Source organism: Cibotium barometz, chromosome 8, assembly GCF_041138505.1.
Source record: "Cibotium barometz isolate CiBa-2024 chromosome 8, ASM4113850v1, whole genome shotgun sequence".
NCBI classification, from domain to species: Eukaryota; Viridiplantae; Streptophyta; class Polypodiopsida; order Cyatheales; family Cibotiaceae; genus Cibotium; species Cibotium barometz.
This window is the reverse complement of record NC_141053.1, coordinates 63988912-64010526: the sequence shown is the minus strand read 5'-3', so window position 1 is coordinate 64010526 and position 21615 is coordinate 63988912. Positions and strand designations below refer to the sequence as shown.

The 21615-nt window shown below is 44.8% G+C and overlaps 1 protein-coding gene across 4 annotated transcripts in view; it reads right to left on the bottom strand.

Moving 5' to 3' along the window:
- Nucleotides 1-19470, bottom strand: part of LOC147636543 (uncharacterized) — a 78110-nt gene extending 58640 nt beyond the window's left edge. For 3 of the 4 annotated variants that reach the window (XM_086802014.1, XM_086802016.1, XM_086802015.1), the window contains exons 1-4: nucleotides 18840-19457; nucleotides 18682-18751; nucleotides 18480-18544; nucleotides 18312-18396 (exon numbers count right to left, since the gene is read on the bottom strand). In XM_086802014.1, coding sequence (XP_086658140.1) covers nucleotides 18312-18396; nucleotides 18480-18544; nucleotides 18682-18751; nucleotides 18840-19243 — 624 coding nt within the window. In that variant the 5' untranslated portion in view covers nucleotides 19244-19457. Of the gene's footprint in view, nucleotides 1-18311; nucleotides 18397-18479; nucleotides 18545-18681; nucleotides 18752-18839 lie in introns of all 4 variants that reach the window. The other variant, XM_086802013.1, reaches the window with a different exon arrangement.
- Between the last annotated feature and the right edge of the window lie 2145 nt (nucleotides 19471-21615).

Sequence of the window (21615 nt, the reverse complement as noted above, 5' to 3'; positions counted from 1 at the left end):
ATTGACCAGAGCTTATGCAGCATTGGGGAGACTAGAGAAGATGTGTTCGCAGGTTCAGTTTCAGGAACCTCGAACAAAGCTCTGGCTCTTTGACACTTTGGTCACTTCAGCCATGCTGTATGGAGTGGAGATATGGGGACCCTCAGTGGATCACCACAGCCGAGCTGGTAGCACTGATGGATGGAGATGTATGGAGAGGCCCTGGTTTCTATGATTTCCCGGATGATTAGGGTGAAGGCCTCCGTACCACATGATATTATCCGTGCAGAGATGGCTGCCCCCCCATTGGTAGTAGAGGCACCGGCGGAGACTACAACAGAGGATCATGACCATACTAGCACGGCAAGGGAGACATCCAGTCAGAGTACTCACCATGGAGGACATTGAGGATATCCGCCATCGACCGATGAGAGACATCTTTGGATAGTGATGTATATGATGCTTACCTTTGATGCTGGAGTTTTCCTTCCCATATGTTATCCATTAGGAGCTCCTAGTACCTTACTTTTCCCCATAGTTGTTGTTTCAATTTTAGTTAGTTGTTTAGTTGTTTTAGCTTTTCTTACACAGACTTTGTATCAGATCCACCAATTGTTGTAACCAATTGTTGTAACCTTTTTGGTCTCATAGGTCATTTTGGCCTTTTGAAAACGTGAATATATCATTTCATCTCTCTCTCTCTCTCTCTCTCTCTCTCATGCAATCATTGTGAGTAAATTTCTCTTTTCATCTAATGCAAAGTAAACAAAGGAGCTCCATCTCTTAATTTATAAAGTAGCTTGTGAGGATCAAAACTTGCAATTACCATAGGTGAGAGATGGAAGCTTGATTACCAACATAGTAAATTACTTGTCTTTCCATCATGGAGATGATTTTGTGGTGTTGTTTATTATGCATTGACTCCATCAATTGCCACCTTGGGTTTGTTTCACGTCAAGTTCACCGATTGAGGGAGGGGATCGGAAATCCCTCCAGGGATGGAATAAGAAACCACTCCAAATCTCTCAACACCTCATAACAACCCTATCTTGCAAGGAATGCCCTTTCAACCCCATAAACAAACGTAACTTAGTACATTAAAAGTACTAAGTGTACTATGTACTATAAAACTTATGGGCTTGTACACACTACAAGGGTGGGCATAATGCCTTTACCCCAACAACCTCCCACTTAAAGGCAATGTGCCCTTAAGTGAAGGAAAAGAAAAAAAATCAGCATGTACATGATAATATACAAGGCCATATCAAGGCTGAAACTGACCTCATCCAATGCCCATCAAGTGTCTGCAATGAGCAAACCGCTCTGGAGGCAAACTCTTTGTCAACAGATCAGCCGGGTTGTCATCCGTATGAATCTTGACAAGCTGAATCAGCTTGTTCTCTATCACCTCTCTGATGAAGTGATACTTCACATCCACATGCTTCGTCTTTGCATGAAAGACAGGGTTCTTTGCCAACTGGATGGTACTCTGACTGTCACAATGCAACAATGGAATATCCCCTGTATAACCCAAATCAACCACTAACCGAGATAGCCATAATGCCTCCTTGCAAGCCTCTTGTGGCGGCAATATACTCGGCCTCTGTAGTAGATAAGGCAGTGCACTTCTGCAACCTGGATATCCATGACACAGCACCTCCTGTGAATGTAAACACATAACCGGTAGTAGACTTCCGGTTATCTGGATGACCGGCATAATCCGAATCCGTGTAACCATGCACTAATGCATCCTGTTTGCCAAAGCAGATGCACATATCCTGTGTGCCCTTAAAGTATCTCATGACACCTTTCACTGCTTCCCAATGCTTCTTGCCAGGGTTGGCCATGTATCTAGTAACCACTCCCACTGCAAATGCAATGTCCGGCCTGGTAGCAACCATGGCATACATGAGACTGCCACAAGCTGAAGCATACGGAATCTTGGCCATATCAGCCCTGTCACTATCCGACTGTGGGCTGTCCATAGCACTGAGTTTCACATAAGGAGGCAAAGGAGTACTAGTCTTCTTCCCCCCGTCCATATTGAACCTCTGCAAAACTTTGCCAATGTATTCCTGCTGACAACACATGCTGATTTCTGTCCCGAAGTATCCGCATACCCAAAATGTGATTTGCATCACCCAAATCCTTCATATCAAAGGTCTGATGCAGCCTCTTCTTCAAGGCATCCATCTCTTTACGAGATTTCCCGGCAATCAACATATAATCAACATACAAGATGAGGATCAATAGACTGCCATCCAAAGCTTTCTTGGTGTATAAGCCATGATCTATGTCACTCCTCCTGAAATCCTGGGATTTCATGAATGTATCAAATTTATGATACCATTCCCTTGGTGCCTGTTTGAGCCCATAAAGACTCTTTTTCAGCTTGCATACAAGCTTCTCCTTTCCATTCACTGCATAACCCTCTGGCTGTTGCATATATATCTCCTCATGGAGATCACCGTGAAGAAAAGCAGTCTTCACATCCATCTGAATCAAATCCAGATCATCATGAGCAACCAAAGCTAATACAGCTCTAAGTGTGGTCATTTTGACCACTAGAGAGAAGATCTCATCAAAGTCCACACCATATTCTTGCTTGAAGTCCTTAGCCACTAACCTGGCTTTGTATCTTGGCTTTGCATCAGGTGCAACTTTGAGCCTGTAAACCCACTTGCATGGCAAAACTTTCTTGCCTGTAGGCAAATGCACCAACTTCCATGTTCCATTTTTGTGCAGAGAATCCATCTCTAACTTCATAGCACGCTCCCAAAGAGCCTTGTCTGCCCTCTGTAAAGCCTCCTTATAACATGAGGGCTCCCCACAGTCAGTGAGCATCAAGTAGTCAACCCCTAGAACAAACCTGTCAGGGGGTCTGGAGGGTCTTGTGGACCTCCCTACCCAATGACCATCATTTGCAGGTTGCTGTCCAGCCTGCATATCACCTATTGGTGGCTCCTGTTCCATGCCATAAGGTTGAAAGATCATGCCCGGTATCTTCTCTAACTGTGGGATATCCATAGGGATATCTTCTGCCATCTCTGGCTGTCCATTTGGACCATTTTCAGCACCATTTAAGGGCTGGTTTTGTTGCTGTAATGGCTGATTTACAGCCCTTGGTTGTTGTCCATGATGTCCATCGTCATCAAAGATGACTCTGCCAAACTCCTGCCTTGCAGACTCCTTATACATGCATGTTTCATCAAAAATGACATCATTGCTGCGTATAATCTTTCTATTCACTGGATCCCAAAGTCTATACCCCATTTCACCTCTGTCACCATATCCTAGGAATATGCATTTATGAGACTTAGGATCAAGTTTGGTGCGTATTTCCCTGCGTATGTGCACGTACGCAACGCAACCAAACACTCTCAAGTGCTTGTAGGACGGAGGCTTCCCTGTCCATACTTCCTCTGGCACTTTCCCACCAAGCCTCGTGTTAGGTGACCTGTTTATAAGATGAACGGTTGTCATAACAGCTTCAGCCCAAAAACCATGAGGCAACACAGCATGTGACAACATAGAACAGACCTTCTCCTGAATGGTCCCGTTCATCCTCTCTGCTGTCCCGTTTTGTGGAGGATCATAAGGAGCAGAGAGCTCCCTCTTGATGCCTTTAGCATCACAAAAGTCCTGAAACTGTTTGGACATATACTCTCCACCATGCAAAGCCTTCAGTGTTTTGCCAGTTTGATTCTCAACATGAGCAACAAACTTCTCAAACACTGAGAATGTATCACTCTTCAAACGAAGAGGATAAACCCACACCTTGCGTGTGGCATCATCAATAAAAGACAAAATATTTTGCCCCTCCCAAAGAAAGCTGAGGCATCTCACATACATCTGTATGCACAAGCTCTAACTGAGCATCTTTCTGTCCAAGAGCTTTCTTGTGGGGGCACTGGAGTTGCCTGTCATATATACAATGCTCACAAAACTGAAAACTTGAGAACTTTAGAGAAGGCAAGTAACCAAAACGAGACAATTGCTCCATTCCTTTGACACTCATGTGTCCCAACCGGCTATGCCACATAGAGATTTCCGGCAGCTCGGTTGCATTTACATTAGCATGGTGACAAACATTAGCATGCATGAAGTAAAGAGTGTCCACCTTAGAGCCTCTGGCAACAACCAGTGAGCCCTTACTAATCTTCCACTTTCCACCACCAAATGTGGTAACATAACCAGCATCATCAAGCTGTCCAGTAGAAAACAGGTTCTTCTTGATCTCAGGCACATGCCTGACATCATGGAGCATAAGCTGTGAGCCATCTGAAAACACAAGCCTCACATCACCTCTGCCAAGAATCTTGCATGCATGGTTGTCACCCAAATAAACTACTCCTTCATTGCCAGCAGTATACCTGACAAACAAGTCTCTGCAACCTGTGACATGAAAGGAGGCACCTGAATCAATGATCCATGAGTGCATACCATGACCATCTCCTGCATGGAGTGAATGGGCATCAAGTGAAGACATGAATAGGACTTCAGCCTCACTGTCACCTGCATGTGACACATTGACTTCTTCAATCTTGACTCCACTTTTGCCCTTTGGCTTTGCATCTTTGGCTTCATCTTTGTCTTTGTCTTTTCCTTTGCCCTTTCCTTTTTGATCATTCTTCCATTTGTAGCATTGCTTTTTGAAATGTCCCTTCTTGCCACAATAATGGCATTCCAAGTCCTTTTTGGAGCGGGACTTGCTCCTTCCCCGTTCTTGGCTTTTACCCCTTTGCTGGGATCTCCCACGTGCATTCATTGCATTGGACTTTCCAACAGAGTTGTTCTTCCTGTTCATCTCCTCTTGAAGGAGAGCACCCTCCACATCTGCATACGACAGCATAGCATTTGAATTGCTAGTGGCTGTCCTGAATGTGTCCCAACTCTCTGGCAAAGTGCATAAGAGAAAGGTGGCTTTGAACTCATCGTCCATTGCCAACTTTTGATTGATGACCTCGCTGACAACACCATTAAACTCATTTAGATGGGCTGTCATAGACGCCCCTTCCTTCATTTGAAGACCTATGAGTTTCTTCAACCAATACACTTTGCTTGAGACACTTAGCTGGGCATACAAGTCCTGCAATCTTTGCCACATTCCCCAAGCTGTCTTCTCTTCACATATGCTGAAAAGTAAAGAGTCTAACCAGACAACATGATGGTGGATCTTGCCAGCTCATCCATATCTTCCCATTCTTCAGCAGTAAGAGAAGCGGGCATTACACCCCTTTCTTTGATGGGCTTGTGCTGCTTCTTCTGGAGCAACACATTATAGCACTGGGTTTGCCAAATGTCATAATTATGTGAGCCTTCAAGCTTCTTGATGTGAAGCAATGAAAAGCTCTCACCTATGGTTGCCATAGCAATATGCAACCTTTGACACAGTCAATGCCTGACTCCCTGCAAGATGTGCAAACACTGCACTAAAGCACACAAAATGCTCACAGTTGTTCTCCCAAAGTTTATCTCCCACTGCGGAAGCACGAATGCAACTCTCCTCCTACTGAATGTGATAAAATCACCAAAATCTGGTTGCTGCAGATTTATGATAGCACCTTAGATGTGCTCTGCTCCCCTTCCAAAATACTGTACAACAGTACTAAGTGCTCACCAATGATGTACCAAATCTGTACCGGCAAGTACAGCAGCTGAAAATGAGCCTTTTCTGTTGCCATATATATAGACAGTGATGTGTGTGAACACACTTAGGACCGCCGGGGCACTTTTTCCCTCTTTAGGAGGTTTTTTCCCCTGGCTTGTATATACGCCCATCCTTCTAGGGCTAACTTATCTTTTGTACATTGACACAATCTAATACTTTTTGTGTTGTGTGCATTCTTGCTTCTTCTTCTCCAAGCTTTGTTTGCTTTCCTGCAACCCTAATTCCAACAATTGGTATCAGAGCAGGCATCGGCTCCCAAGGCTACGCTGCCAGCACCCTCCGACTCACGTTCTCTGATTGAGGTGAGTTTTCACGAGCGTTTGCAGGTCCCTATACTCTGCAAATAAGCCCATAGGGCTTAGCGTTCTCAGAATTTGCATCTGAGGTCGTTTCGGGCTCCGTTTTTGCATTTCAAGTTCTGCACAGGTGTTTTCGTCATTTTCTGCAGAAATTTCGACAGTGCAGTTTTTTGCAAAACAGGCATACGTATTCTATTGTGGACCGTGCTACATAGCACAAGTTGTTCTCTGTTCAGTCTTTGCTTCATTACAGGTAGCTTTTGCATCAATTTCAGTCAGTGGCCATGACTGATAACAACAATGATGTATTTCGCATGTTGTCTGCTGAAGACAAATTGGATGGAGACAGCAACTACCCACTTTGGGCATACATGATGCAACATGTTTTGGTTGCAAAAGGAGTGTGGAACATTGTGCAGGGTATGGATGTACGTCCAGGTTCTGTGGATGTAGGATCTATTGAGGATGTTGCAGGATCTAGCAGCTTTACTGTTGCTGCTGTTTTACCCACTGCTGAACAAGCTCGTTGGGATGGTAAAGATGCGCAGGCTCATGCCTTGATTGCACTTTCTGTCAAACGTAACATCACCCCACATATTCGTTCAGCTAAAATAGCAAAACATGCTTGGGATATTCTAGCTGGTTTGTATGCAGGTCGTAACGAGGCAAAAATCGCTTACCTGCGTAAAGAGCTAGAATTGAAGATTATGCAAGAAGATGATGACATGAATGTTTTTCTTGCTGAGATTAAAGATCTCAAAGAACAGTTGATTTCTGCAGGTGAGATTATTCCTGATCATTCTCTTGTGCAGACTGTTCTTGATGCTTTACCTAGACTCTGGATACCTTCATGTGCATTAATGTACCATTCATGATCAGAAATTGATCTTGAATCAAGGGGCTTTTCAAGATTCTGTGCTTGTTGAGCTTGGCAAAGCAGCAGGGAAGACTTTTATGCCTTGAACCCTCAAAAATCCACTTGCAGTCAAGGGACTTTTGCCCAATTTCTGTTCGAGACTGTTGTATGCAGTGGTGGGGACTATCAAGGTCTGATTTTCACTCATTTGGACAGCCAGGAGAGCATTTATTGCTACTATACTTGCTGGTACAGATTTGATACAACTTTGTACAAGTTTTGGCATGGCTGTACATTGATTTGAGTGAGGAAAATGTCGGAATTAGGGTTGCAGGAAAGCAAACAAAGCTTGGAGAAGAAGAAGCAAGAATGCACACAACACAAAAAGTATTAGATTGTGTCAATGTACAAAAGATAAGTTAGCCCTAGAAGGATGGGCGTATATACAAGCCGGGGGAAAAAATCTCCTAAAGAGGGAAAAAGTGCCCCGGCGGTCCTAAGTGTGTTCACACACATCACTGCCTATATATATGGCAACAAATCCCCCCTGGGAGTGATGGTGTGAACGAGAGCTGGCACTCATGTATAGGGGAGTGCCATGCCCGAAGTAGATCAATCCACAAAGGGGAGCAAGCCCAAAGCTTTGCGGAAAGCTTCGAACTTCTCACGAGGAAGTGCCTTTGTGAAAAGATCGGCGAGGTTGTCCTGTGTTGGCACATAGGCCAAGCTGATCTCTCCTGCTGAGAGTCTCTCCCTGACATAGTGATAATGCACCTCAATGTGCTTTGTGCGAGCATGAAAAACTGGGTTTCTCGCAACTGCCAATGCGCTCTGACTGTCAGTGAAGATAGAGGTGGCAGACTCCTGTCCAACACCCAAGTCAGCCACCATAAGCCGTCTGAGCCACACACACTCAACCGTAGCTGTGAAAGCTGCCCTGTACTCAGCTTCACAACTAGAAGTGGCCACAGTAGGCTGCTTCTTGCTCAACCAAGATATGCATGAGCTACCGAGCATCAAACAAAAACCACTTGTGGACACTCTTGTGTCATAGCAACCAGCCCAATCTGAGTCCGAAAAAGCATGTAAATCTGGCGGCAACGATCCCCCCTTGGGATAAAACAACCCAAGATGTATGGTGCCACTCAAGTAGCGAAAGATGTGTTTAACTGCCTTCCAATGCTGAGACCCTGGGCTATGCATAAACCTGCTCACCTGTGAGACTGCAAACTGAATGTCTGGCCTCGTAATGCATACATAAATGAGGCAACCAACACCTGTCTGATAAAGTGTGACATCAAAGTGATCTCCAGCATCATGAAGACTCAACTTCAAACCTGTCTCCATTGGAGTAGCAATAGGCTTGCAGTCTTCAAGACCAAATCTCCGCAACAATGTCTCAATATACTTTGTCTGACACAAAGCAATACCTCCATCACACTGCTTAAATTGTATCTCCAAATAATGATGCAAATGCCCCAAATCTGACATCTCAAAAGAGGCATTCAAATCAGTCTTAAAATCAGCAATATGACTCTCATTTGGTGCTGTGAGCAGCATGTCATCGACATAGAGAGCAATGATTAGATGTACACCATCCACACGTTTAACGTACAAAGTGCTTTCTGTTGGACTATTCTGAAACCCATGTGCAGTCAAATATGCATGTATCTTTTCATACCAAGCTCGTGGAGCTTGCTTTAAACCATATAAAGCCTTTTTCAACCTGCACACTTTGTTTTCCTGCCCTCTTTGAACAAAACCACGAGGCTGCGATACATACACCTCCTCATGCAAATCTCCATTCAAGAACGCAGTCTTTATGTCCAACTGATGTACATTCCAATCATTATGAGCTGCCAATGCACAAATGCTACGAATGGTAGTCATACGACAAGTCATCAAAATCAATGCCCTTTTCTTGAGCATAACCCTTTGCAACAAGTCTAGCCTTATAGCGATCAACACTGCCATCTGGCTTTCGTTTCAATTTAAAAACCCACTTACATCCAATGGCCTTTTTACCAATAGGCAAATCACACAAAGATCATGTACCATTCTTCATTATAGCATCATATTCACTTTGCATTGCAGCCAACCAATTTTTTGAATTTTGTGCCTCATCAAATGAAAGAGGTTCTTCCTCTTCACACATACTAGACACAGCCAAAGCATAACAATCTGATGCATAAGAGGCATGCTGAAAACCTGAACGAGTACGACTAGTCATAGGTGCATCAATCTTACTATCACGCAAGGTTTGCACCAGCCATTTAGGCATACCTCTAGCCTGCTCATTTTCAGCCCTATCCTCATGAATTACATCCTGTAAATCTGCATCAGAAATAGGCTGATCTATGATGTCGTTTGAAATCTGCGTAGGCTGAATATTTGCCTCATTAGGACTTACATTTGAATTCCCACCTGTAAAGAGAGGCAACAACGTATCAAATACATCCCGTGAGCTCACACCTGTCTCTTTGGTACATGATAACAAGGACTGCACAGCATCTTCCACAAAAACAACATCTCGACTAATCAAGATACGCTTTGATTGCGGATGATACAATCTGTAACCCTTGCTCTCAGCACTATAACCAACAAAAATGCATTTGACAGCCTTATCATCCAATTTTCTGCGTTGTTGAACAGGCACTAAAGCATAGGCCAAGCAACCAAAGACACGCAAGTGACCAATAGAAGGCTTCCTGCCATGCCAAGCTTCGTATGGAGTAATAGACTACAAGGCCTTAGTGGGACACCTGTTGAGTACATATGCAGCACACATGACAGCCTCAAGCCAAAACGCATGTGGCAAAGCTTGGCTCTTGACCATACATCGTGCCATCTCCATAAGTGACCTGTTCTTCCTCTCAGCAACACCATTTTGCTGAGGAGTATACGGCACTGTACATTGGTGTTTTATCCCACAACTAGCCAGAAATGCATCAAACTCTTTAGACAAGTACTCCCCCCCTCGATCAGAACGGAGGGTGCCCACATTACAATTGGATACATTTTCAACCATAAGCAAAAACTGTTTGAAGCAGAAAAACACTTCGGACTTTGCCTTCAGTGGATATACCCATGTATGCCTTGAGTAATCATCAATGAAAGTCACGAAGTACAAGTGTTTACCAAATGACGGAGTTTGCATAGGCCCACATACATCACTATGTACAAGCTGCAATTTGCGAGTGGCCCGCACAGAACCATCCTTTGGAAACGCAGAACGCTGCATTTTGCCCAAAATACAGCCTTCACAAATATGTTTCAATGGTGCCTCAAGAGAGGGCAATGAAGCAACCATATCAAATTTCTGCAAACGCAGCAAACTAGCAAAGTTCAAATGACCAAAACGAGCATGCCATAGTTTTGCATCTGAAACTGCCTTTTCATCAGAAACTGCATTTGCTGAATCTTCCACACACTTGTCATAAGAATTGAGCCTATACAGCCCACGAAACTGTCAGAATCGAGCCAGCGGAAGTTTGAATACACGTAGAGAGAGAAGGAGAGAGAAGTTGACGCAGAGAGAGAGAGAGAGTAAAGTTGACGAACAGCTTTGATATTAGCAATGAATAGTTGAATTTACAATGGGTGGGCATGGGTATATATACCCTCACAAGTGAAATGGCCGACTCCTTTGTTACGACTTAATTCCACATGAGATACTATATTTTAACACCCTCTCTGTAGCTCATAGTGGGCATAGATGAAGAAACCAAGTCGATGCAGATGCAACCATGGACACCCTAGCGTGGCCTTTGCTAGGTACACCTCGGATAATGCACCAATCAACCTGTCTCCACAAGAAAATGCCATCTTGAGCTTTAGCTGCCTCATAGAATAATGAATTGCAGACAACTCCACATTCATGATCCCCCATTCGTTGAATTGCGATCACATCACGTTCAAAAAATCCTCTGAACCTTGAACTGTCAACACATGACGCCCAAAATTCTCTGACAATGAACTAGGAACTCATCCCATCCATAGTCTACTACCAATGAACTACGAACACATCACGTCCATAGATTTGTCAAGCTGTTCCATGCCAGATGCATGTGCCTTGAACTCCGACACACGGGTCCAAATCACCAAAACGGGAGCACAGACTGCCCCTCTCTGCCACTCACATGCCTCTCTCTGGCTGAAGCACGTGGTAGCATCCATCCACCAAGCTAGAATGCTGGAGTATGTGCCAGTGAAGTCCTCGCCACACCGGCAGACGCCGTAGCATCCCTCTTAGAATCACTGTCACTGTCATCCTCGTCAGCTTTGCCTTTGCCTTTATCGTTTGTCGAGCCTTGAGCTTTAGCTTTGGATTTGCAATCCCGAGCCAAATGCCCTCGCTTTCCGCACTTATAACAACGGCTCCTAGACTTCTTATTGGATTCCGATGCAGCATGTGCCGATTCTACATCCTTCGGAACCCGAATCTTGCCTTGGGAAATGAGCACTGCTTCCTCCTCAATGAGAAAAGAGCTGAGATCATCAAATTCCAGCTTTTCCTTCGTGACTTGTAAGCGTAATGCCCTCAAGACCATCTCGTACTCCTCAGGCAACTTCGTAAGAACCAAGGCAGCTAACTGGGTACTAGTTAATGCACTATTCATAGCCGATAACTGATCATGGATAACCTTTGCCTTCATTAGAAGTGACTGCATAGAGGTCCCGGTTTCAAACTTGATGGAAAACAACTGGCCGAGAAGGGTTACTACTCGCATTGTTGAGTCTCGATCAAACAGTCCTGCAAGCTTTGACCACATTTCCTTGGCAGTCTTTAAAGTCTGAATGGCAGGGGAAATTTCCTTGGTGAGAGATTCTGCAATCGCCGACATCACCTTCGCATTGTGAGCATCCCAATCCACAAGAGATTTGAGAAACTCCTCCTCCTGAAGACGTGTGAACCGATTGCTATCCCTTCGGGGACGTTCCTCCGAGCCATCAACAGTGTCCCATAAGCCTTTTCTGCTAAACCACAGCCTCATGATCAAATTCCAATGCGCATAGTTGTCGCCATTCAGTTTGTCGTCCTTGCTTGAACACGGGAGACCCATCTCATAAACTCCGTCCAAGATCTTCTCAGTCGATCCAAACCTCCTCTCCGTAGCCGACGCCCTCTTGTAACAGTCAACACAGTTGAAATCTCGTCCCGAGTCCTCGAGCACTTTGACCTGCAAGTCTTGGCCGCGTCCTGGATTCCACTCCCGAGGCTCCACCCTTGCGTCACCGGTGCCCTCCTGGCCTGCTATGATGCTGTCCAAAGCAAAACCAGCCTCCAAAGTGCTCTAAAAAACTGGCCGACCAGCAACAGGGCAGGAAAACGCAAGCCCACAGCCAACCAGGAGAAAACGCAGCACTGAAGCTGTAAACGCAGGTGAAAAACAGCTCGATGAAGCAAAACGCAAACCTCCTATGCTTCGTGCCTACTCGCCTTGCTTGGCTGACCTGCTTCACCAAACAAAACGCAAGCTTCTCCTTACCTCTTGCTCGCTGCAGTCGCTTGTGGTGTGCAACCTTGCGCCACCAAGCGCTACTGGAACAAAAGCGTAGCCTTGCTTGTTATGCTTTACCCTGTTCTCTTCTCTTTATGCGCTTGACCAAGGACCCTAGAGCCTCAGCTCTGATACCATGTCAGAATCGAGCCAGCGGAAGTTTGAATACACGTAGAGAGAGAAGGAGAGAGAAGTTGACGCACAGAGAGAGAGAGAGAGTAAAGTTGACGAACAGCTTTGATATTAGCAATGAATAGTTGAATTTACAATGGGTGGGCATGGGTATATATACCCTCACAAGTGAAATGGCCGACTCCTTTGTTACGACTTAATTCCACATGAGATACTATATTTTAACAGAAACAAGGTGCCAGATGCAATAATCGTATCACCAGAAGTCAAATCATGAACAGTACATCTGTCATCCACAAATTTGACTACAAATCCAAGTCTAGCAAGCGCAGAGACAGACAATAGATTCTTCTTTATCCCTGGCACATACAAAGCATCTGAAAGTGTGAAAGCGCTGCCATTTGCAGCAGTAAGCATAATTTTACCAACGCCCTTCACTGGGTAAGAAGCATTATTGGCACATGTGACAGTATTCCCATTAGGGACAGCCTCAAGAGAAGTGAACATATCACGATGCGAGGTAATGTGCTTTGTAGCACCACTGTCAAAATACCATACATGAGAGTCAACAGAAACTGCCAAACATGCATCATGTACAGATGGATCATACTGGCAATACACGCTAAATGCCCATTCTGTATCCTGCACAACATTTGCAGAATCTGCATTTGTAGAAGCATCCGCTATTGTGGCTGCATTTGACTCTTTCTTCTTTGCCTCTTTAGCCTTTAGGTTAGAGCAATTCTTAATGACATGATCATTTGCCTTACAATAGTTGCACCTGGTCTTTTTCTTGCCTTTATCAAGAGCCTTCTAAGTTCTCGGACTTATTGTTGCTACCTGTGGAAGGAGAAGAAGTTGCAGACCTACTAATAGGAGAAGAAACAGTGGAAGGGGCTGCCTTACCACTTCTTCTCTGCTGCTGGGCAGCAATAAATGCTTGATCAACTGCACGCTGCCTGGCCCTGTTTTGCCTGGACTGCGCTTCTTGCAAGAGCTTGTTGACTAAAGTATCATACTTGACAGCATCAGGTCTGTCCTCATTAAGAAGTCTCCACGTGGAAGCAAAAGTCTGATATGTCTCATCACAATGCTTCCCCTTGGCCACATATACATCCAATACATAAAAGCCCCTTGATTTACTGGCACATTGAGTGCTTGACAGGCATCAACACATTGCCCAAAGCATCAAATGCCAGTGCCTGCATGCAAATCGACCCAATTGGCACAAAAGCCCTTTGATTTGCACTCCAATTTCCTGCAATTTAGCCCCGAATGTGAGATTGCTCACATCATACAGCATGTATGATTGCCCAATGGCACAATTACATCAAAAGCCCCAAATGTTAACACCCAATTTCCTGCCAATTGACCCGGAATGTGACCAATGTCATTCAATATTGCCAATTGTGCTCAAATCTGAGCCATTAGGACCTGTACCTGCTCAATTGATGATAATGGACATGCAAATCCCAAAACTGAAGCAAATACCTCTGAAATTTCTGATTTCTGTTGTAGAAAAGGGAGAGGGGGCGTCGTATTTGCTGACTCGTGTGCTGCTGCTGCTGCTGCTGTGCAGGTACGGATGCTGCTGTGTGCTGTTGTCTGAAAACTGCTGTAAGATTTCAGGTACAGTATCTCGATCAAGCCTCTGGCTCTGCTGGCAGTTGGAACACGTGCAAGGCGAGCAGGTGTCGAGTGGTGTGGCTACAGATCGTTGCTCGGAGGAAAACCTGCAGGCAACGACAAGGGAGGTGCCTGCCGGGGGGGCTGGATGCGATGCGAATGTGAACGAGCTTTGTCCGAAGGGGCTGCGTGTGGGCGGCGGGAGCGGCGGACGCTCTGTGGTGGCGTGTCGCAACGCGTGCAACGCCTTCTCGCAGCCGCAGTTCTGCTGCACAGGCGCCTATGCCACGCCGATGACTTGCCGCGCGTCCCCCTTTTCTCGCCTCTTCAAGCACGCCTGCCCCCACGCTTACACCTACGTGACCTTCTCTGGACTGCAACGACCTGCTACCCTGCGTTGCTTTTGCTTTCACCAACAGCAACACACACACGCAACACTCAGATCACATGGCAGACTGTCCTTGCTATGGCAGCAACCTCTCTCATGGGACTACTGCGCCAGACCATGCGTTAACTCTACACCTGACAACACACAAGGCTGCAAGGGTACTACTGGAAGACGCCTGTCCTGCTGTCTCAAGACCACACACAGTGCTCTGATACCAGTTGAAGGAGCTAAAGAAGCTCCGCTGAAACAGTTAGGATTTCATGTGGGAGACACACACAGAGAAGAAGGGAGAGAGAGAGAGAGAGAGAGAGACGTGTGGGGATAAGTCAACTCACAAAAGCATGAGTGTGTGACTCCCCTATCACACATGTATATTTGCTCTAGTGCACATAGTGCACTTAGTACATTAAAAGTACTAAGTATACTATGTACTATAAAACTTATGGGCTTGTACACACTACAAGGGTGGGCATAATGCCTTAACAGATGAGAACTCCTAGAATAAGAGCTTCACTAAGAGAGGTTTGATGATCCAATACAAAAATATATATCCTCCTTATATAGAAAATGGAGGCATCATGAGCCCATGCGTACATGCCATGGCATTGAATGCACACATGGGAGACAAGGTGAAGTGGATGAAACTAATCCATACATGTGGCGAATAGAAGTAGGGTCAAGATTGATGGCACCCCGGCAACAACACACTAGCAGTCACACGGCCTCTCACAGCGCTTCCTCTCAGATTTTTGGAAGAGGCTCTGGGACAATTTTCGGCCTAGAAAGATCACCCTCTTTCTTTGGCTGATGGCACACAAGAGCTCGGCAGTCGGCACTTGGTTGGTAGTTGGAGGTCGGCTAGCTACTTGCCCGAGGTGCGGCCACCTCTTTATCCTTGGAGCCTGAAGCAAACGACTCCTTGGATTTGTTGCCGTTTTTATTACCTCCTTTGGGTTGCCACTTGGGCTTCCCTTTGGCTGAAAAAGCTGACTCAGTAGGAGAAGAGTCATAGATCTTCATGAGATCTAGCCTATACTTAAGCATGCCAATCACCGCATCCACTGGGGAAAGAACAGGGCGAAAGGCAATGGTATCCTTAAAGGATTGATAAGATGGAGGAAGTTTGCCCAGCAACTCAATGACAAAGCCATCATTGGGAATTTGGACTCCCAAGATGGCTTGTTGTTGATGGATCTTCTTGAGTTCTTGCACTGTGGCCATGACATCATCCGTCTCGGTAATCTTCAGCTCATTGAGTTGAGCTTTCAAATGAAGCTTGAGGTTGTAAGTGTTCCTCTGAAAACGGGTTGCAACTGCATCCCATGATTCCTTACAGGTTTGGGCAGCTTTATCCATATCGGAAAATTCCAAGAGATATGGCTAGTTCAAGTTGTAGGAGATGATTGTGCGAGCTCAAAGATCCATGCTGGTACAGGAATTCACAATCTGTGGTGAGTTACTTGTGGGGTCGGGCTTTGGAGTAGAAGCATCGACGAACCGCCAAAGATCAAGACCCACCAGAAGGTTAAAGCTGGCATCCTTCCACTGGAGATAATTGGAGCCATTAAATTTGGAGTCTTTCTCCAACTAGGGAATGGTGAAAGTATTTGAAGCCATCCTCTGCATGAAAACTCCTCCTCTAAAGTGTAAGAAAATGCAACCTGCAGATCTGAGAAGGCAGGAAAGAGAGAGAGGATTCAAAAGCAAGAGGGAGGGAAAGGGTGGGAAAAAGGATGGTAGAAGAGGCTATTAATTCAGCAAAAATATACTTGTAGACGAGAACACAGCCAAAAACCAACCACCACTAGCCAAAGCATAAGCTAAGGTAAAAGTAGAGGGTTGAAGACAGGAGTCCCTCCCAATGCGCGATGAAGGTGGGGTGGGAGTGGCAACTAGAACTTGACGTTCTAGTTAGTCCGAGATAAAGAGTCAGCTCTCCAGAAGAAAACGAAACGCAGCCCACCTCCTCTGGAAAGAAACAGATATAGGTGCTGTCTAGCAAATCCTTAGTCCTAAACCTGCTCTAATACCATGACAAAGTGCCAAACAATGAAAGAGAACTGAAGTTCACAAATATAGGATGCACAAGAACTGAAGGAAGATCAGATACACCAAAAGCATAGTTGAAATGAAACACGTTTCATTCAGTTTGAATGAAACGAAACGTTTCATACGAATGAAACGCATTTCATTCGTGTCCACCTGGAAACTATACGATTTAAGCGTTTTTTATCCAGATTTTTTAGTTTTAACTTGAAAACATGTTTTAATGTGTAAATGATGCATGTTTAATATTGTTTTGCAGGGAAGGCAACATATTTTTTACATATTATAAACTTATATATAAATTTTGGGATCTATAACCCCCTGTTTTGTATGAAACGATTTTGAAATGTCTGGGATTTGAAAGAAACGTTTTTGAAACGTTTATGAAATGTGTTTCATGAAACGCCTGGCAACTATGCCCAAAAGGTTGTTACAAAGCTGGAGGAGGCAACACGAGGCACACCGTAGGTGCAACCAAGATCCTAGAATAAGCAAAAAATGAGATAATACAACTGAGGGCAAAGCCCATGCTTATATAGCACCTAGAGAGCCCAGTTGGCCAACATAAAGCAGCCGATTGGAGGATAAAATGGAGCATGCCAAAAAGGGTGCCAAAAATGTGGAAAAAATCCAAAATAAATATGGGAAAATTTCCCGGCCAGGGGAGGTCCTCCAAAGGTGCAAAAACAACGGGGAAGCACCTAGAACAGTGGAGATGACCCCTCCAACATGCTAGTCTCTGAGCTAATCCCTGAAGGGCAACAAAATAAACAGAAGTTTAGGGCATGAGCCAAGCTCAAGTGTGTGCAGGAGAACCCCAGAAAAGACTAGAGGGCTGTCGGCTGTAGCTACTGTAGCTAGCCAACACAAGTATTGGACAACAAGTCAGGTGCTTTTCTGCTGGCCGACAGCAGGTCGGCCAAGCCTCTTGCATGTGGTGAGCCTATAAAAGGCTAAGCCAAGATCATTGCTAGAGATTTAGCCCTATAGGCGCTGGGTCATAGAGAATGACTCTTTTGAGTCACGATCACCTTTTCTTTCCAAGATTTGTACCTTTTTGTACTATATTGAATACACTGAAAATACAGCTCTCTCTCTCCATCTTCTGTTCGCGTTTTGCATCAAGCATGTTCCTGAAAGGTATTTAGGGCTGAAAAAAGACTCCCAGAGCTTCCGCATGTGACAATACCCCAGACCTATCAGCTTTCTAGGAACACATAGATGCAAACTGCATACAAGAGATGGAGAGACGAGAGAGAGAGAGAGAGAGAGAGAGAGAGCTGTATTTTCAGTACATTCAATATAGTACAAAAAGGGGTACAACTCTTGGCAAGCCCTAGGCTGCCCATGAAAAGGTAATCTCACTCTAAAGAGTCCTAATCTAATGATCCAACCCCTACAAGACAGAATGCCTAACTAGATCTTGGCTTAACCTTTTTATAGACTCTCCACATGCAAAGGACCTCACTGACCTGCTATCGGCCAGTAGCAAACTCACCTGACCTACTGCCCATCCTGTGTCGACCAGCACCAAAAGCTACAGGCCGACAACCCTCTTGTATTTCCAAGGTCCTACATACTCTTGAGCCTGGCTAATGCCCTAATTCATTTGTGTTTTCTATTGCCGTTCAGAGAATAGCACTAGGATCTGCATGTCCATGTGCATGCACATGACATTCCCTTCTGCTAAACTTGATGACGGGATTCCAACTTCTGACCCTGGATGACTTATCATCATCCCATGTCTCCACATATGGTCTCCCACACGACTAGAATCAATCGCCAACAAAGGTAATAACAAAACCGGGCTTACATTGTATGCTCTTCCTTGAATCATCTCAGTAAATTGAGAAAGCGGTCCTGTATGAGCCTTATTCTTGGGAGAAGCAAATTCAAACCTGCCACAAATCACAGAAGTGATGCATAATTGAATAGAACTCGATTTGAAGATATTTGAGAGACAAATCTTCCACATACATACACAGTCATTAAGTCTCTGTCATGTAGAGCCTGCAGTTGAGCTTGTACCACATCTCCTGGTTCAATCTGTAGAACAATTTTGCACCATGTATTGACTGTATGTTTCAGGTCCGTGGATGAAACCCCATACTATAGACATTTAAAAAAAGGCGAGCACAATTGAAAAGTGATGATATATTTAGAATGTGAAAAAGAGGTGTGACCTCTGGACTAGGCTTTTTTGGAGTTACTTTTCCGTTCCCTCTGTGACAGCCAACTGCCATCTCTCCATCCCTGCAACAAGGAAAGAGGGCTAAAAACTTAGCTTTAGTGAATCTCCTGATGATGTGGATAGGGAAGTTCCAGTCTGTGAAAGACCTACTCGTCTTGGCTTGGGAATGTCTGGTCTGAGTCCGCTGTTGCAGAGACGGCGACGGTGATGGCACGCCTCGGGGAGCATTTTGATGTGCATGCGACCATCGTGTGGTCGACACTTCTCGAAGGGCAAGAAGCAGAAGAAGAAGAAGAGCAGTGTGCTGCAGCAGCAACGATGTGCCTCCCTCGTGATGGTACCAGAGTGACGAGACATCTCTCGAGTCCGCTCAAACCATGCCTGCTGCAAGCAATACTGTATAAGGGTTCCCATATTATATCCTTGGATCGATGTTGCAAATGCACACTGCATCTCTGGCGTGCTGGAGAATGGAGAGGAGCGTGACGACGAAGTTTCACGTTGAATGCAGTGGTAGTGGTAGGGGCCGCCTCAATGCCAGCCGTCCATGCCATCTTCCGAGAGCTCGCGGACTCTTTCTGCTTGATGACGATCTTTGCACCACACCAGATTTTGCAAAGGCGGCAGCGTGGCCAAGCCCGGGAATTCTCTCCTCTTTGCGTCCTCAGAAAATGGCATTAACTGCAAGCATGCTCTGCTTTGCAGCCGGTCGGAGACATCTGTGAGTGCGACAATTATCGGCATTCCATTGAGCAAATTTGAAGCATCAAGATTCTCCGTTGTCGTATGGGGCATGTAACCCCGGTTTAAATATTTCCTGTTCACCAAGGACCTTTTTTCGTGGAAGGGGTTTTTTTAGGGTAGGATTTGACTTAGATTAGAAATTTGCCGGCTCACTTGAGTGCTCTAAGGGTGTTTACAGACTACGGGCCTGCCCACGACAAAGGTTGAGAGGAGGCACTTTTTTGATAAGGTGACACTCTCTTTACAGACTGCGGGGATGCCCACCACGAAAAAGGTGTCCTGCACATCGCCGGTTGCAAGCTGTGCGCATGGCGGGATAAATGAAACCGTCTTCTGCGCATCATCTTGTTTGTGGTGCGTTGGTTCGTGCCCATGATGTGGAACTGGAACGGTGGTTGTTGGCACTAGTTAGCAAACACTTAGATTATAAATTTGCCAGCTCACTCGAGTGCTCTAAGGCCCGATACACAATGGAAGGTGCCTACCAAAAATATTTTGATGTAGCCGATAAGGTTTCAAAAAAGGGCTTGGCGGGCACTCCCCCCTGACACATTGCCAAGTTGAATACTCGACTTCAATCCTAATCAGCTGCCACTTATTGCCCAACTTTTTCAAAATCGTGGGCAGGCACTTGATGCTACCCAAAGATGGGCACCCCATTTCCCAACCAATCAAATTTTTCCCTTTTCAATTTTTTGTTTTTTTGTGCAACAACACTTTTTAGATGGGCAGCTATGAGTGTGTAACATGGGTGCCCATGTGTATTTTTGCATACCCATGCTTTAGGCACTCAACTCGGGTGCCCCTCGAGTGTGTACCGAGCCTAAGATCTAGCACAAACTCAACCTATACAAATTCACTATCTCCAATGACAACATAAGTGAAAGATAAGAACTTCAAAACAAACACAATCACAATTTAGATACACACTGGGTAAAGAAAGAAGTGAGCATGGGCGTCTTTGGTCAAAATTCAGGATGGTTTGGATGGAGGGACCATCGACTAAGTCCAATTGAAGAGGACCCAATTTTAAAAAAATTAAAGGTAAATCTAACAAGAAGGATCACAAGGCCAAAGAACGACCTACAACACCTCGTGGAGTGGGTGAATATCCATGGTCCAAACAAGAAATTGAGAAGCTTGAACAAATTAAAGCCATAGTTGAGAATGCCAAGAGAAGTTTGAGGCAATGCTAAAGTCAAGGAAGTCTATCGATACCCTATATCCCTATGTAAAAGTTTTCAAGGAGTCTATGAAAACCACTTAGGACACTATTACAAGAATGATAATACAAATGCGACTATCCTATTTCTTCATAAGGGGTGTCACAACTGCAATGCTTGATAAAGCATTATCACCAAACATTATTGGGAAATTTGGGGAAAGCCTATGCTAGAACAAATGGATCTAATTGTAAAAATGGCAGAGAAGCAAGGCCTTAGGAGTCTCCATAGGAGACTTGCAAGACTTAGGATGAAAAACTTTACCTTCCAATACTACCATACGTGTGTGGTGATGAACTTCTTAGTGCTAATCAGACTCTCATGATGTCATTTTAGTTAAACCTTTTATGAGGGAAGCCATACCCATGCATGATTGGTCATCAAAAAACATCTACTTGCATAGCAAAAGGATTCCCAAATTCTAAAGGTAGGCACAGCAACATTTTCGAGCCATACTTTTTATATTGTGCAAAGCACTTCATGTAAATGACTGTGGGAAATCTCCTAGCTTACAGCTTGTGCAATGCTAAACGATAGTTGAAATCGAGCTTACAACTTATGTAATATCAGTAGTATATACTTAGACTAAAAAATTAGCCTAGACTAGCTTTGGACCCCTGGATATTACTTGGGCGTCCATGTATTGTAAATATGTGTCTTGTATAAGACATTTTGACTAATGAGAAAAGACATAATCCCATTCTCACAATTGAGTTTGAGTCTCTCTTGCCCATGTGATTGATGGTTTCTTGTACGCTCTCATTTCTTTGTTTTGCTGAGGATTGTATGGGTGAGTGATGGTGTGTTGTTGATGCTAGATCTCTTCTCCCTCCCGCCTTCTCTCCCCTTCTCCCCCATACTCTCACTCACCAAGGCATTAAGGTAGAGGTTTAGCTTTCCATATCTCTCTCTCTCTCTTTTCTCCCCACCCATTTGCAAAGCTTCCTTGTAGTGAAAAT